At 39.1% G+C, this 15,740-nt stretch overlaps 1 protein-coding gene across 3 annotated transcripts in view; it reads right to left on the bottom strand.

Moving 5' to 3' along the window:
* The window catches only part of fbxl16 (F-box and leucine-rich repeat protein 16), an 82,418-nt gene that overhangs the window by 25,555 nt on the left and 41,123 nt on the right, over positions 1-15,740 (bottom strand). For all 3 annotated transcript variants that reach the window (XM_062037336.1, XM_062037334.1, XM_062037335.1), the window contains exon 2: positions 6,289-7,000. In XM_062037336.1, the coding sequence (XP_061893320.1) occupies positions 6,289-6,993 (705 nt within the window). In that variant the 5' untranslated portion in view covers positions 6,994-7,000. The remainder of the gene's footprint in view (positions 1-6,288; positions 7,001-15,740) is intronic.

Genomic DNA, 15,740 nt, shown 5'->3' with positions numbered 1-15,740 from the left:
CTCTGTATCGATCATACACTGATACTACCTTTGTTATCGACACGACGGAACTATGGATCTTCCTCAGACTGCTGTCCTCTCTCTAGCTTCTACTTGTTAGTTTCCTGTTAACGGCTGCTTACTTTCTCCTGTAATGCGCTTTCATTTATTACCAGTGTTGGGTTAGTTACTGAAAACCAGTAACTAGCTACAGTTACTAGTTACTTTATTTTAAAAACAACTCCGTTACTAACTCAGTTACTTACATCAAAAAGTAACGTGTTACTGTGAAAAGTAACTAGTTATTGTTATTGTCTGCATTTTAATTTTGCTTTTATTTTCTTACATTTCACTTTGTTGTCTGTGAAGCACTTTGAGTCTGCCTTGTGTATGAAAAGCGCTATACAAATAAAGTTGCCTTGCCTTGCCTTGCCTTGCCTTATTTTAAAAACAACTCCGTTACTAACTCAGTTACTTACATCAAAAAGTAACGTGTTACTGTGAAAAGTAACTAGTTACTTATATATATATATATTAATATATATATAAATATTTTATTAATTTTTTTATTTTATTTTTAAAGGCCCCCTTTAGTGCCCTTTTAGCCTTCATTTCAGTAATGTTATTGCACTGGAGAATAATACAATGTGTTGATCAACTTGACATGTATTTGCATCACTGAACTCTGCTAAGCAATGTGGTCTACATACAACACACAAAGACAAAGATATGTTTCAAAGGGCCAATTTGTTTCAGGCCAGAACAAATTGACAAAACTACTTTAAATAGCTGCAACATAACATACATAAGTAACAAACAGCATAATAACAACATAGCTGTAAACCAAGGAAGGCACACACTACATACACAAAGCCTAACCAGGCGTTTTTTTCTCTCAAGGAATTGTGAAATAAAATCATGTCTGAAGCCCAGAACACTCTACACATTTCCCCAGTTTTAGTTTAGAGATAAGGAAAGATTGGCCTGGCCCACTAGCATCCCTCTTTATGTTTGTGAACTTTATAGTCTATACATTTAGAGTGATGTGATAATCAAACATTCTAGAAGTCTAGAATGAAAGAGTATATAAGAGAATTGATCGAATGTGTGTACCTTCAGTCTTCTTTAGCTCGCTTTCCATTTTTATGTACTCACTGTCCAAGTGCCATTTGACGCCCGGTATCATGCTAATTAGCTGCCTGAAAGCGGGTGACTCCACTGTAGAAATAGCCTGCATGTCTTCTAGCACACACGCTGCAATGTCTCTATCAATGTTGTCCTGGCTAGCAGTGCCTCTTTAAAATCCAGCCGCTGTTGCTTAGGAGGTGAAGTGTGTCTCTCTTTACTAGCTTCGTCGAAGCATGTTGCTTTTGTAGCTGTTTCAGCAGATTTGAATTGCTAGGATAGGATCTTTGATCCAAGACACAACTTACACTTAACTAAAATGTTCTTTTCTTTGTGGTCGACAAAAGAAAAGTAGTGAGAATATCTCCATGTTAAGAAACTCGGCTTCGGCTTGTCTTGTTAGTAAACACAGACACGCCCCCTCCCACACACACACACATACATACACCCACACAGAGGACAGAGGAACATTCACAAGGACGACACCGCAGCAATAAAACACTCTCAGATCTTCTCAGTTTCTAGCCGATACTACATCAAAAATAACGTAAAATAACGCAGTAACGCATCATGTAGTAACGGCAACTGAGTTACTGAATATAAAAAATAACGCATTAGATTACTATTTACCGACGAAAGTAAAGTCCCAACACTGTTTATTACTAGGAACTTGTTTTTTGTGATGTTTCAAGCTACCTTAGCCGCCAGCTTAGCGGTTAGCATTCCTTCTTGTCTGCTCCTGCTTTGCTCTTACTCGGTATGCAACATGTTTAACCTCGTCCTCCAGTGATAATAATACTTGTAAGAATTGTTGTTTATTTGCCACAATGGAGGTGGCGAGATACACAGTTCGCTGCTATCCGCTTATTAAATTATTTGACTATTTTTGTCGTTTTTGCGTTTTTTTGCCAAATAAATATATGATTTGTTAGTCATGTAAATATAATATATTCCACTTGACTGATATAAGTGGGATGATTTGTAAAGAGATGTTTTTCCAACAAACTGCCAAATGTCATTTATTGCAATATCGAGCTCCCAAGATGCTGTCAAAAGACTGCGTGGGGTTCTTCAGTTTAAGGCGAGATCAATCGCCGATGCACCCACAACAAGGACGTCCATATATACAGTAGATCACGCAGTCAACACTTCCAGCTTTCACCATGACAACCGCGCACTCATCCCAGAATAGCCCTCTTGTGAGGAACGCTTCCCCAACGTTCAACTGCTTCTGCTCACAGCAGTGGAACATGACAGCATGTAAACAAAGCCAACAAAATGTCAGCATAGGTTGACCACAATAGTTGTTTATTTCAACTTACAGCTGATTCTCGTTTTTTTGTTTTTTTTTACTCGTGCTCTTGCTAGAATTCTTAAGCCAAAGTGGACACCAATGATCCTAACAACATTGAAAATGTATTGTTGTTTTTTTTAGAATATATTTTAAAAAAATAAAGGTGATTAGGGATTTGATGTAGGTTCTAGTCCAGGGGTCGGCAACCCAAAATGTTGAAAGAGCCATATTGGAGCAAAAATACAAAAACAAATTTGTCTGGAGCCGCAACAAATTAAAAGCTATACTACATACAGATAGTGTGTCATGAGATATACATTGAATTGAGATGACTTAAAGGAAACTAAATGAGCTCAAATATATCTACAAATGAGGCATAATGATGCAATATGTACATATAGCTAGCCTAAATAGCATGTTAGCATCGATTAGCTTGCAGTCATGCAGTGACCAAATATGTCTGATTAGCACTCCACACAAGTCAATAACATCAACAAAACTCACCTTTGTGCATTCACGCACAACGTTAAAAGTTTGGTGGACAAGATGAGACCGAAAAAAAGTGGCATAAAACACGTCCAAGAAAGTCGGAGAAAGTTATACATGTAAACAAACTAAGGTGAGTTCAAGGACCGCCAAAATTAGTAGGACAAAACGGAGCTCGCCAAATACTCGAATCAGTGAAGCATGTTTAATATAAACAGTGTGCTTTACAACAATTATGGAGGTTTGTGTCATGTTTGTCCTCCTACAGAAACCATATTAAAACAAACAAAAAAAATGTTTCCCCCTCATCTTTTTCCATTTTTCATACATTTTTTTAAAAAGCTTCAGAGAGCCACTAGGGCGGCGCTAAAGAGCCGCATCTAGAGCCGCGGGTTGCCGACCCCTGTTCTAGTCCAAAGGTGTCAAAAGTCGTTTTCACTGAGGGCCACTTCGCAGTTATGTTTGCCCCCAGAGGGCCGCTTCTAACAGTGAATCCAATGCTAATAATGCATTTTATTAGTTGATCTTTTAAAAATTAAAATGTATAAAAATATGGCAAGTTGCAATAATTTCACCTCAAAATGTAGCGTATGTTACTGTAAATGGAAAAAACGTACAGCTGTTTTTATGGTAAAAAAAAAAAGGCAGCTCAGTTGCAACAATTTTCCTGTAAAATGTACATTTGTTTTTTTACTGTAAATTAAAAAAATGCAATTTTACAGTAAAATTTACAGTTTTGTTGTTTGTTTTTTTTACCGCAAATCAATAAATGTAGATTTTTCGGTGTATTACTGTAAATGCCAAAACGACACCACAGTTTATTACAGTAAAAGAAAGTACTGCTTTTTTCATTTATAAAAAAAAATGCTGTAAAAACTACAGTAAATTTCACAATTTTATCATGAAACCTATTGCTACTTTTACATTGCACAATTTGATGGATCACATGCTTTGAAATCATCATTATTATTAGTATGTATTTATATTTAAAAATGGTTTGAATGTTTTGATAAAATATTTTTGCATAATTAGACAACATTTAAGTTAACATAATTTGCGATTCCATGGAGTACATGTATTCTTTTTCTCCCAAAATAGAAAGAAAGTAAGAAAAGTTACAGTATTTTATTGATACATATTATTTCCAGGCTTTTGAGGTCCAAATAAAATGAAATGAGTTTGACACCTGTGTTCTAGTCGATGGAATTTTGTGCTCTTTTTACGGAGAATTACAACCTCTTTTCATTTAAACGCCCCCTTTCTCTGTTAATATTTCACTGATTACACTGTATTATAATATTGACACATTTTTATTGTTCTTTCATTGCATTTTATTCAGTGCTATTATTTTGTATATACAATAGATATACAGTATATTAAGGGCCTCATCTACTAAAGCAGGGGTCACTAAACTATGGCCCAGCATCCACAATCCGGCCCAGGGCACGTCTCAAGTTATTTATTTGGTTTTTTTTTGTTTAAATTGTCCAAATTATATTGATGTAGATGCCCATATCTGCTGTAATAACTTACTTTACAAAAGAGAAGTGCGGGATACTTTTGTTGTTGCCTTATTTTTATTTGACTTTATTCAATGTTTGGATATATTTAGTGTTTTATGCAGCTGGAGGGGACAGAAAGAAGTAAAAACAAAAAAGAACAGAGGGGGAAATTGTGGAGACAAAACAACAACAAAACAAAAAAATACATATTACAGTATCTGCAAAGTATTAGCCCACATTTCATGTTTTGTTCCTACAAAGCTAGCTCAACAGTGTATGTAGTTGTAATAACACACGACAGTGGTGCGTTTGGGCCAGCTGGTCGGGGGGGCGTTTTTTCCAGTTTATTTTGGGTAAGCACTCCATTTACAGTATATCGAAATAGCTTGGCTCTAAGCGCCACATTTACAGCCTCAAAGTCACAAAATGCGGCTGCCAGACTTTAGACCCGTGCACCCAGAACAGCCCATATCACCCCCGTTTGGTCCAGTCTTCATTGACTTCCAGTTAAATTCCGCATTGAGTTTAAGATTTTAGTCCTGACATTCCGTGCGTTGCATGGTGGGGCCCTTCAGTACATCACTGACTTGTTATGCCCTTACTCTTCAGGGCGCAGCCTCCGGTCTTCAGGCCAGGGTCTTCTACAGATCCCAAAAACTTGTTTTGAAACCCGTGGAGACGTGGTGCTAGAATAATTGTTTGTAAGTTATCACAAAAACGTTGTGTTACATTGAGTGTCTGGTGAGAAGACAAAAGATGTCTTTGGAACCTACCAAGAGTAAGGCTCGTAAAACTCCACTGTGTAGGGGGGGGAAGCAAAATTAAGGTGTTCTGTTTTCTTTCATGTATGGTAATCAACAGAAAGATATTGTTCTAACCCAAGGACTTCAAAGCGGAGAGGAAGCAGGACCAGACTCCCCTCCAGGCGACCTCTTCTTGAACCTCCTTTTTGAACTGTTTTACGAACCTCTTTTTCAACTATTTTACCACCTCTTCTTTTGAACTGTTCGGTAACTAAAGGCAACGCTGTTTATGACCCACTTCCCTTTGGAAGTGGAAGCTGTAGTCATGTGGTCGGAAAAAAGTGAAATAAAGAAAGTACAATCTTTTGCCAGAGCGTGCTGAGATACTGTACAAGGGTACAGTGTACAGGCAATTCTCCTGAATTGAGTCCAAATTGAATTCTGTCTCTGTTTAATTATTTGCCTCTTGTCTTGTTTAAAAGATGTCATCAGTGTTTGAACTTGTCACCTGGCATTCCAGGCTATAGCTCCCAGACTGTGGAACAACTTGCAACAGTCTCTCCGTGATCTTGACTGTGCTGAAACTTTTAAGAAACATTTAAAAACTTCTCTTTTTAGTAAAGCTTTTAGGTAATGCATCTTTTAACTATCATTTTTAATCCACTTTGTATCCTTTGTATGACGTTTCCCCTGTTGTTTTAAATTGAATTGTTGTTTTACTTCACCTATGTTTTGTACAGCGCTTTGTGATTTTATCTGTGAAAAGCGCTTTTTAGATAAAAATGTACTTACTTACTTACTAAAAGCAAAACGGGTTATGTTTGTAATTGTTATGGTTGTAGGAGGGAGATGACGGCAACAGACACCAGGGGTCGGTATACCTCTAAGATTATTTATTATAGATATATAGCATAGACAAGCAGAGCGCATGCGCCCTGACCGTGACAGTAATGGGAGGAAGACGTTAATGCATTTTGTATTTATGTCAGCAGGAAATGAGCAGGAAATTTTTCAAAGTAAAGTAATCAATCACAGTTTTACTGTAATTAAAATTTGAAAGGGTAATAGTAACAGCCGGGAATTTTATCACGTTTAACGGTATCCCTTACATCCGTATATAGATTAAATCTCAGTCATTCCATGAGAGCGAGTGACTCACCTCCAAACCAGCGTCCGTGATGGTGGACCTCTTGAGGCTGACGGAGCGTACGCCCTTCTTGGAGAGCGGGTAGTTGTCGATGAACTCGCAAATGTCCAGGTCTGACACGCCCACTAAGCAAAACGCCTGGAAGCCACGCAGGGCGAAGGCCTGAAGACTGACAAACTCCTTCTCTCCGTTGGGCAACAGGGTGTAAAGCTCCTTGGCGTGCAGTATGGGTGTCACACCCTCCCAGAACTTTGGCTGGTACAGCACTCTGCGCCATGTCTTGCATACCTGCGTCAACACGCACTTTTCAGCCGTGGTGAAGTACCAGAGCAGTCGGTTTAGCAGCTTCTCGTCCAGGACCATCTGTCGCTCCAACAGGATGGGTTTGGGCAAAGTGAGAGGGGGTAGTTGACGGAGGCTCTTCAGCCCTAACAGCTGCTTCCCGGGTTCCAGGTCGGACCCCAGAATAGAGGCCGCCGAATGTGGCATGACCCCGCTGTCCAGGTGGTGGTGGTGGTGGTAGGGTAGGGAGGATGGCGGGGGAGGCAAAATGGAGGGCACTGAAGAGGACTGGCACAGACGGTTCTTGGCAGCAGGGGTGCCTTTGGTGATGCTGGCGCTGCCCAGACCGTTGGGCTGGCTGGGGGGCAACTTCACCATCCCGTTGCGAGTCACGCAGGGAGACTTCAGCTCGCTGGGGGTGGACATGTTCAACATCGGGAACCTGGTAAAAACAGAAGACTGCAATGTGAAACTAAACCATATTAGAGCACAGACATAGGCCAAGGCACTCTAGAGTCGAGGAAGAAACAGATGTCAGAGTACTATAAAGGTTCAGGGGCCAATATACAAGTCCAAAATAGTTGAAAGTGAGGAGTGGACTTCGACTAAGGATTTTCATAATCGGATCGGATTTGTTCGATTTTCCTATAGGCGACGTTTAGTCAAAGTTATGGCATTTTTAAAGAGAAATAAACCAATGTGATATCTAGTCGTGTATGCTGACTGTTCACTAGGTGTCAGTACCGTACTGGATCTGCTCTGGCGCGTACAGTACAGGCCAAAAGTTTGGACACACCTTCTCATTTCAATGCATTTTCTTTATTTTCATGGCTATTTACATTGTAGATTCAAGATGCTTTATTATTGTCCATTCTTTAACATGTACAAGACACATAAGAACTGAAATTTCATTTTCGGCACAGTCCCACTAAGAGCAGACATACGTTACGGGGGGACAAGACGGGACCGCCAACGGATCAGCCACTTACAGCGCTCCTTAAAAAAGGTGGGAAAAAGGTGATATTGGGAAAGGGGGGAAGAGTGAAAAAAATATCAGTCTAAGGCTGGACCCTTGGGAGGGTCCAAGGAAAAAACCTCACATAGCATAGCACACATAAACATGATACATATAATCACAACAACTCGCAACAGGGGGGGGGGGGGGGATTTGGGGCCCTGGGGGCCGGCCTGCTGCTATAAAGCGCTACTCAGCCGTCCATAACCCCGAAGAGGAATTAAGCAGTGGTGAAGGCGTTGATTGGGGAAGGGGCGGGTGTATGGTGCATGTATGCCCAATTAAAGGCCTACTGAAATGAATTTTTTTTATTTAAACGGGGATAGCAGATCCATTCTATGTGTCATACTTGATCATTTCGCAATATTGCCATATTTTTGCTGAAAGGATTTAGTAGAGAACATCGACGATAAAGTTTGCAACTTTTGGTCGCTGATAAAAAAAAGCCTTGCCTATACCGGAAGTAGCGTGACGTCACAGGAGGAAGGGCTGCTCACATTTCCCCATTGTTTACACCAGCAGAGAGAGAGATTCGGACCGAGAAAGCGACGATTACCCCATTAATTTGAGCGAGGATGAAAGATTTGTGGATGAGGAACGTGAGAGTGAAGGACTAGCGTGAAGTGCAGGACGTATCTTTTTTTGCTCTGACCGCAACTAAGGTGCAAGGCTTCATTGGATTCCACACTCTCTCCTTTTTCTATTGTGGATCACGGGTTTGTATTTTAAACCACCTCGGATACTATATCCTCCTGAAAATGAGAGTCGAGAACGCGAAATGGGCATTCACAGTGACTTTTATCTCCACGACCATACATCGACGAAACACTTTAGCTTCGGAGCTAACGTGATAGCATCGGGCTCAAATGCAGATAGAAAGAAAATAAATAAACCCCTGACTGGAAGGATAGACAGAAAATCAACAATACTATTAAACCATGGACATGTAACTACACAGTTAATGCTTTCCAGCCTGTCGAAGCTTAACAATGCTGTTGCTAACGACGCCATTGAAGCTAACTTAGCAACGGGACCTCACAGAGCTATGCTAAAAACATTAGCTCTCCACCTACGCCAGCCAGCCCTCATCTGCTCATCAACATTCGTTCTCTCCGTGACGTCACGCGCATACATCATCATATCTAGACGTTTTCAACCGGAAGTGTCGCTGGAAATTTAAAATTGCACTTTATAAGTTAACCCGGCCGTATTGGCATGTGTTTCAATGTTAAGATTTCATCATTGATATATAAACTATCAGACTGCGTGGTCGGTAGTAGTGGCTTTCAGTAGGCCTTTAACTTGGGTGAGATGTTGAAATGTTTTTGTGACACGTACACCCGACTCAAAGTTCGACACCAGGTGTTATTGGGAAAAAAAGGAAGGTCAAAAGCTTGTGAGATTGTCACTGAAGGCATCAAAACTAGGACACCTGTGAAGTGAAAACCATTTCAGGTGACTACCTCTTGAAGCTCATGGAGAGAATGCCAAGAGTGTGCAAAGCAGTAATCAGAACAAAGGGTGGCTATTTTGAAGAAACTAGAATATAAAACATGTTTTCAGTTATTTCCCCTTTTTTTGTTAAGTACATAACTCCACATGTGTTCATTCATAGTTTTGATGCCTTCAGTGACAATCTACAATGTAAATAGTCATGGAAATAAAGAAAATGCATTGAATGAGGAGAAGGTGTGTCCAAACTTTTGGCCTGTACTGTATATACCTGAATATTCCAAGTTAATTAAATCTACTTATAAAATTAATATAGTCTTTCATTAAAGGGAACAAAACAAAGATCTGATTTGCGACTTTTTTCACTCCCCAAAAAAAAGGCTAAACCACGATTTGCGAGGTTCCAGGCTGGCACTGCACTAAGGGTAAGTAAGAAAGGGTACAGAGTTCGGTACTTTTATAGGCACTGACCGAATTCTGTAGTCAGTACCAGCCGGGTATCGATCCACGTAAAATCCAAAGGTGGCATTTTTCTATACCTTTGTTGCATGTGACGTCATGTCTGGTTGTAGACTAAACACCGGCTCGGGGAAACAATCACTCAAGCCATAAACTGTAATAATGCAATTTTTAACACCAACAAAGCAAGTATGTTTGGTAGAAATCGCTGGAACGTAAAATAAAGCTGTAAAAAAAAAAAAGCAATAGATGATATGTCTATTACCTGACCGCTTCTATGTTAGCTGCCTCTCTTTGTTTATAATGTCTATTTTCTGCTGGATCTACTCTCTATTTTATGCTGCCTTTTTTCTTTCTTTTTTGTTGCTGCAGCTGTTACATATACTGTAATATTGTACATGGTAATTGGGATTTTTTATATATTGTATACAAATATAATAATATATCAGTATATATTATATACAGTATATATAATATGTAAATATTACATGTATGTTATATTTTATATTTGCTACTATGGTACATTTTTAATCTACTTAATACCTGCATTATCCTTTCCATCCTTACCCTTTCCATCCTTTGAAACTGAGCTACTGTGTGGAACAATTTCCCTTGTGGATCAATAAAGTCTAAGTCTGTATCAATTCCCAGGTACCGGGCTATGGTACCGTATCGGTTCAAATGTCAACGGGACCCATCCCTGACCGAGAGGACCTCAAACTTGACTAAAAAGTAGGGATGTCCGATAATATCGGACTGCCGATATTATCGGCCGATAAATGCTTTAAAATGTAATATCGTAAATTATCGGTATCGGTTTAAAAAAGTAAAATTTATGACTTATAAAACGCCGCTGTGTACACGGACGTAGGGAGAAGTACAGAGCGCCAATAAACCTTAAAGGTACTGCCTTTGCGTGCCGGCCCAGTCACATAATATCTACGGCTTTTGACACACTCACAAGTGAATGCAAAGCATACTTGGTCAACAGCCATACAGGTCACACTGAGGGTGAGGGTATAAACAACTTTAACACTGTTACAAATATGCGCCACACTGTGAACCCACACCAAACAAGAATGCCAAACACATTTCGGGAGAACATCCGCACCGTAGCACAACATAAACACAACAGAACAAATATCCAGAATCCCTTGCAGTACTAACTCTTCTGGGACGCTACAATATACACCCCCCGGCCCCCCGCCCACCCCAACCTCCTCATAGTCTCTCAGGGAGAGCATGTCCCAAATTCCAAGCTGCTGTTTGGATATAGATAGATAGTACATTATTGATTACTTCAGGAGAGTTCCCTCAGGAAAATTAAAATTCCAGCAGCAGTGTACAGAATTGAGATCTCATTTTTAAAAGTAAAATGTAAATAATGGGGGTATAAATGGAAACAGAATAGAAAAATATTACAATAAGAATAAAAAATAGAAAGCAACAATGAGAATAAAAATATAACAGTAAAATAAGAATATTGTTATGGAAAACTATTGCACTGTTATTGTTTTGAGGCATGTTAAAAAAAATAATGCACTTTGTGACTTCAATAATAAATATGGCAGTGCCATGTTGGCACTTTTTTCCATAACTTGAGTTGATTTATTTTGGAAAACTTTGTTACATTGTTTAATGCATCCAGCGGGGCATCACAACAAAATTAGGCATAATAATGTGTTAATTCCACCACTGTATGTATCGGTATCGGTTGATATTGGTATCGGTAATTAAGAGTTGGACAATATCGGATATCGGTAAAAAAGCCATTATCGGACATCTCCACAAATTAGGCATTCAGCCATGAAAGACAATGTTGGACTGACAGTATCAGTGCCCATTATCTGCGTCGTCCATCAAATCCCTTACAACATACTTAAAATAATATACAAAATTAGCTTCTGCAGTTGCTCTCTTTTTGCTAGTCAAACATTTTCCTGTCATAGATCATCTGCAGTCGCTATAATGGCGAAACTTCATTTTCAATACGCAAAGCTACGAGGACTCTTTTAAAGTACAGTACAGGCCAAAAGTTTGGACACACCTTCTCATTCAATGTGTTTTCTTTATTTTTATGACTATTTACATTGTAGATTGTCACTGAAGGCAGCACAACTATGAATGAACACATGTGGAGTTATGTACTTAACACACAAAAAAAGGTGAAATAACTGAAAACATGTTTTACATTCTAGTTTCTTCAAAATAGCCACCCTTTGCTCTGATTACTGCTTTGCACACTCTTGGCATTCTCTCTATGAGCTTCAAGTGCAGCTGTGAAGTGAAAACCATTTCAGGTGAGTACCTCTTGAATCTCATGGAGAGAATGCCAAGAGTGTGCAAAGCAGTATTCAGAGCAAAGGGTGGTTATTTTGAAGTAATGAGAATATGAAACATTTTCTTCATTTTCTTAACTACCATCGTTTGCCCGCACTGAGAGCTGGTAGCTAAAAGAGCGGGCCGAACAGCTACAAAAGCGGGCGTTCCCAAAATACGGATGACCGTAACATCAACCGTGCACCGAGGGACGGTGACCCCGTATTTATCCAAAATAATGCACACAATAACGTTTTATTTTGCCCAAAGGCATACAGTAGAGGCCAAAAGTTTGGACACACCTTCTCATTGAAATTATCATCTGACCACAGAACTTTCCTCCAGAAGGTCTTATCTTTGTCCATGTGATGTCAGATGAGACAAAAATTGAGCCGTTTGGCCACAATACCCAGCAATATGTTTGGAGGAGAAAAGGTGAGGCCTTTAATCCCAGGAACACCATACCTACCGTCAAGCATGGTGGTGGTAGTATTATGCTCTGGGCCTGTTTTGCTGCCAATGGAACTGGCGCTTTAAATGGGACAATGAAAAAGGAGGATTACCTCCAAATTCTTCAGGACAACCTAAAATCCTCAGCCCGGAGGTTGGGTCTTGGGCGCAGTTGGGTGTTCCAACAGGACAATGACCCCAAACACACGTCAAAAGTGGTAAAGGAATGGCTAAATCAGGCTAGAATGAAGGTTTTAGAATGTCCTGACAGTGTGGACAATGCTGAAGAAACAAGTCCATGTCCGAAAACCAACAAATTTAGCTGAAAAACACCAATTTTGTCAAGAGGAGTGGTCAAAAATTCCAGCAGAAGCTTGTGGATGGCTACCAAAAGCGCCTTATTGCAGTGAAACTTGCCAAAGGACATGTAAGCAAATATTAACATTGCTGTATGTATACTTTTGACCCAGCAGATTTGCTCACATTTTCAGTAGACTCATAATTAATTCATAAAGAACCAAACTTCATTAATGTTTTTTGTGACCAACAAGTATGTGCTCCAATCACTCTGTCACAAAAAAATAAGAATTGTAAAAATTATTGGAAATTCAAGACAGCCATGACATTATGTTCTTCACAAGTGTATGTAAACTTTTGACCACGACTGTACGTTTTACAGTATAACTAAAACTATTCATACTTACTAAACTGTCCCACGTCTTGATGTCTGTAGGAGTGTTTTCATGCATATTTGCACGTGCTAACGTAATGTAACCGAGCTAGCATTGTTAGCATTAGAGAATATGTGGACACGTTTACAGGTGTCTGTGTTAGTATTATTAACTTACAATGGCTTTAAGGGACAAGCAGTAGAAAAAGGATGGATGGATGGGCATTCTTTTTCTATTGTTTCAGTTTCGTACCTTCACCAAAACTTATTGAGTCTGTTTAGCTGATTGGAGAGCTAGCTTCCGCAGCTAGTGGGTCCATGACGATGACTTCCGTTTTGTTTGATCAGCTGTTTTACTGCCTTGTTTATTATTGTCCTTGCCATGGCGCCGTCTTTTGGATGAGTTCGCTCACTGCAGGTGCTGCTGGTGGGAAATGTACTTCCTGTTTCGCGCTTTGAACCGCAAGTATACCCCGTTTCGTCTACTATTCGTCTATAGCGTTTCTGCTAGAAGGGATTCTTCATTCATCTCTTACTAAGCAACATGTGTACGTTTTACAGTATAACTACAACTATTCATACTTACTAAACCGTCCCATGTCTGATGTGTGTAGAAGTGTTTTCATGCATATTTGTACGTGCTATCGTAATGTAATCAAGCTTGCGTCGTTAGCATTAGAGAATATGCTGACACATTTCCAAGTGTCCGTGTTAGTATTATTAACTTACAATGGCATTCTTTTCACAGTGGACTTATGGAGTCTGTTCAGCTGATTCGAGAGCTAGTGGGTCCATGACGATGACTTCTGTTTTGTTTGATCAGCTGTTTTACTGCCTTGTGACAGGCATGGTTTGGAAACAATTAAGGTATGTAAACAAACATTTACAGAGTCTTTAGTTTTTGGTATACATCTGCGACTTATGGTCCGGTGCGGCTGATATATGTAAGATATTTATTTCTTCTAAAATTTGGTGGGTTTGGCCTCAATACCGGTGCACTCTAAGGTCTGGAAATGATGGTGTATCTCTGCTAACACTTTTTTATATTTGTCAGTAGGGCTGGGCGATATATCGGTATACTCGATATATTGCGGGTTTGTCTCTGTGCGATATAGAAAATGACTACATCGTGATATTCGAGTATATGTTCTCACGCAGTTGCTTTTAGCTGCGGGCATTACACTACATGCCTTTCCCACTCTTTCTTGTCTCTCCTTCTCACAGAGACTTAAAACAAGCGCACCTTCTTACATACGTCACGCGTAAAATGCCGAAAATGCATAATAAAGAAGGAAAAAAACATATATAAGTCGCACTGGAGTATAAGTCGCATTTTGGGGGGAAATTTATTTGACCAACACCCAAACCCAACACCAAGAATAGACATTTGAAAGGCAATTTAAAATAAATAAAGAATAGTGAACAACAGGCTGAATAAGTGTACGTTATATGAGGCATAAATAACCAACTGAGAACGTGCCTGGTATGTTAATGTAACATATTATGGTAAGAGTCATTCAAATAACTATAACATATAGAACATGCTATACGTTTACCAAACAATCTGTCACTCCTAATCGCTAAATCCCATGAAATCTTGTACGTCTAGTCTCTTATGTGAATGAGCTAAATAATATTAGTTGATATTTTACGCTAATGTGTTAATAATTTCACACATAAGTCGCTCCTGAGTATAAGTCGCACCCCCGGCCAAACTATGAAAAAAAACTGCGACTTATAGTCCGAAAAATACGGTACTTGCATGTGGATCCGTCGACATTACTGGGATTGAATATTGAACCACTCAATACATAACCAAAAATAGCCATTTCCTGCACATTTACTCGTGACTTTGTTCAACTAACGATTCATTTGATAATCGATTAATCTGTCGATTATTACTTCGATTAATCGATTAATAATCGGATAAAAGAGACAAAATACATTTCTATCCTTTCCAGTATTTTATTGGAAAAAATACAGCATACTGGCACCATACTTCTTTTGATTGTTTCTCAGCTGTTTGTACATGTTGCAGTTTATAAATAAAGGTTTATAAAAAAACAAATATATATACACTACCGTTCAAAAGTTTGGGGTCACATTGAAATGTCCTTATTTTTGAAGGAAAAGCACTGTACTTTTCAATGAAGATAACTTTAAACTAGTCTTAACTTTAAAGAAATACACTCTATACATTGCTAATGTGGTAAATGACTATTCTAGCTGCAAATGTCTGGTTTTTGGTGCAATATCTACATAGGTGTATAGAGGCCCATTTCCAGCAACTATCACTCCAGTGTTCTAATGGTACAATGTGTTTGCTCATTGGCTCAGAAGGCTAATTGATGATTAGAAAACCCTTGTGCAATCATGTTCACAACAGTTTAGCTCGTTACAGAAGCTACAAAATTGACCTTCTTTTGAGCAGATTGAGTTTCTGGAGCATCACATTTTTGGGGTCAATTAAATGCTCAAAATGGCCAGAAAAAGAGAACTTTCATCTGAAACTCGACAGTCTATTCTTCTTCTTAGAAATGAAGGCTATTCCACAAAATTGTTTGGGTGACCCCAAACTTTTGAACAGTAGTGTATATTTAAAAAGAAAAAAAAAAAAAAGCCTCTGCGCATGCGCTTGGCATAGCTCCAACGAATCGATGATTAGATTAATCGCCAACTATTTTTATAATAGATTTTAATCGATTTAATCGATTAGTTGTTGCAGCCCTAGTTCATAGACATAAAGAGATTGGACAATAATGGAGGTTTTTTTTTAAGTTTGTTGATAAAAAATTAATGCATTTGTGGAAAACAGCT

This window comes from Entelurus aequoreus, linkage group LG25, assembly GCF_033978785.1.
Source record: "Entelurus aequoreus isolate RoL-2023_Sb linkage group LG25, RoL_Eaeq_v1.1, whole genome shotgun sequence".
Classification (NCBI taxonomy): domain Eukaryota; kingdom Metazoa; phylum Chordata; class Actinopteri; order Syngnathiformes; family Syngnathidae; genus Entelurus; species Entelurus aequoreus.
This window is presented reverse-complemented; position numbering and strand designations above follow the sequence as displayed.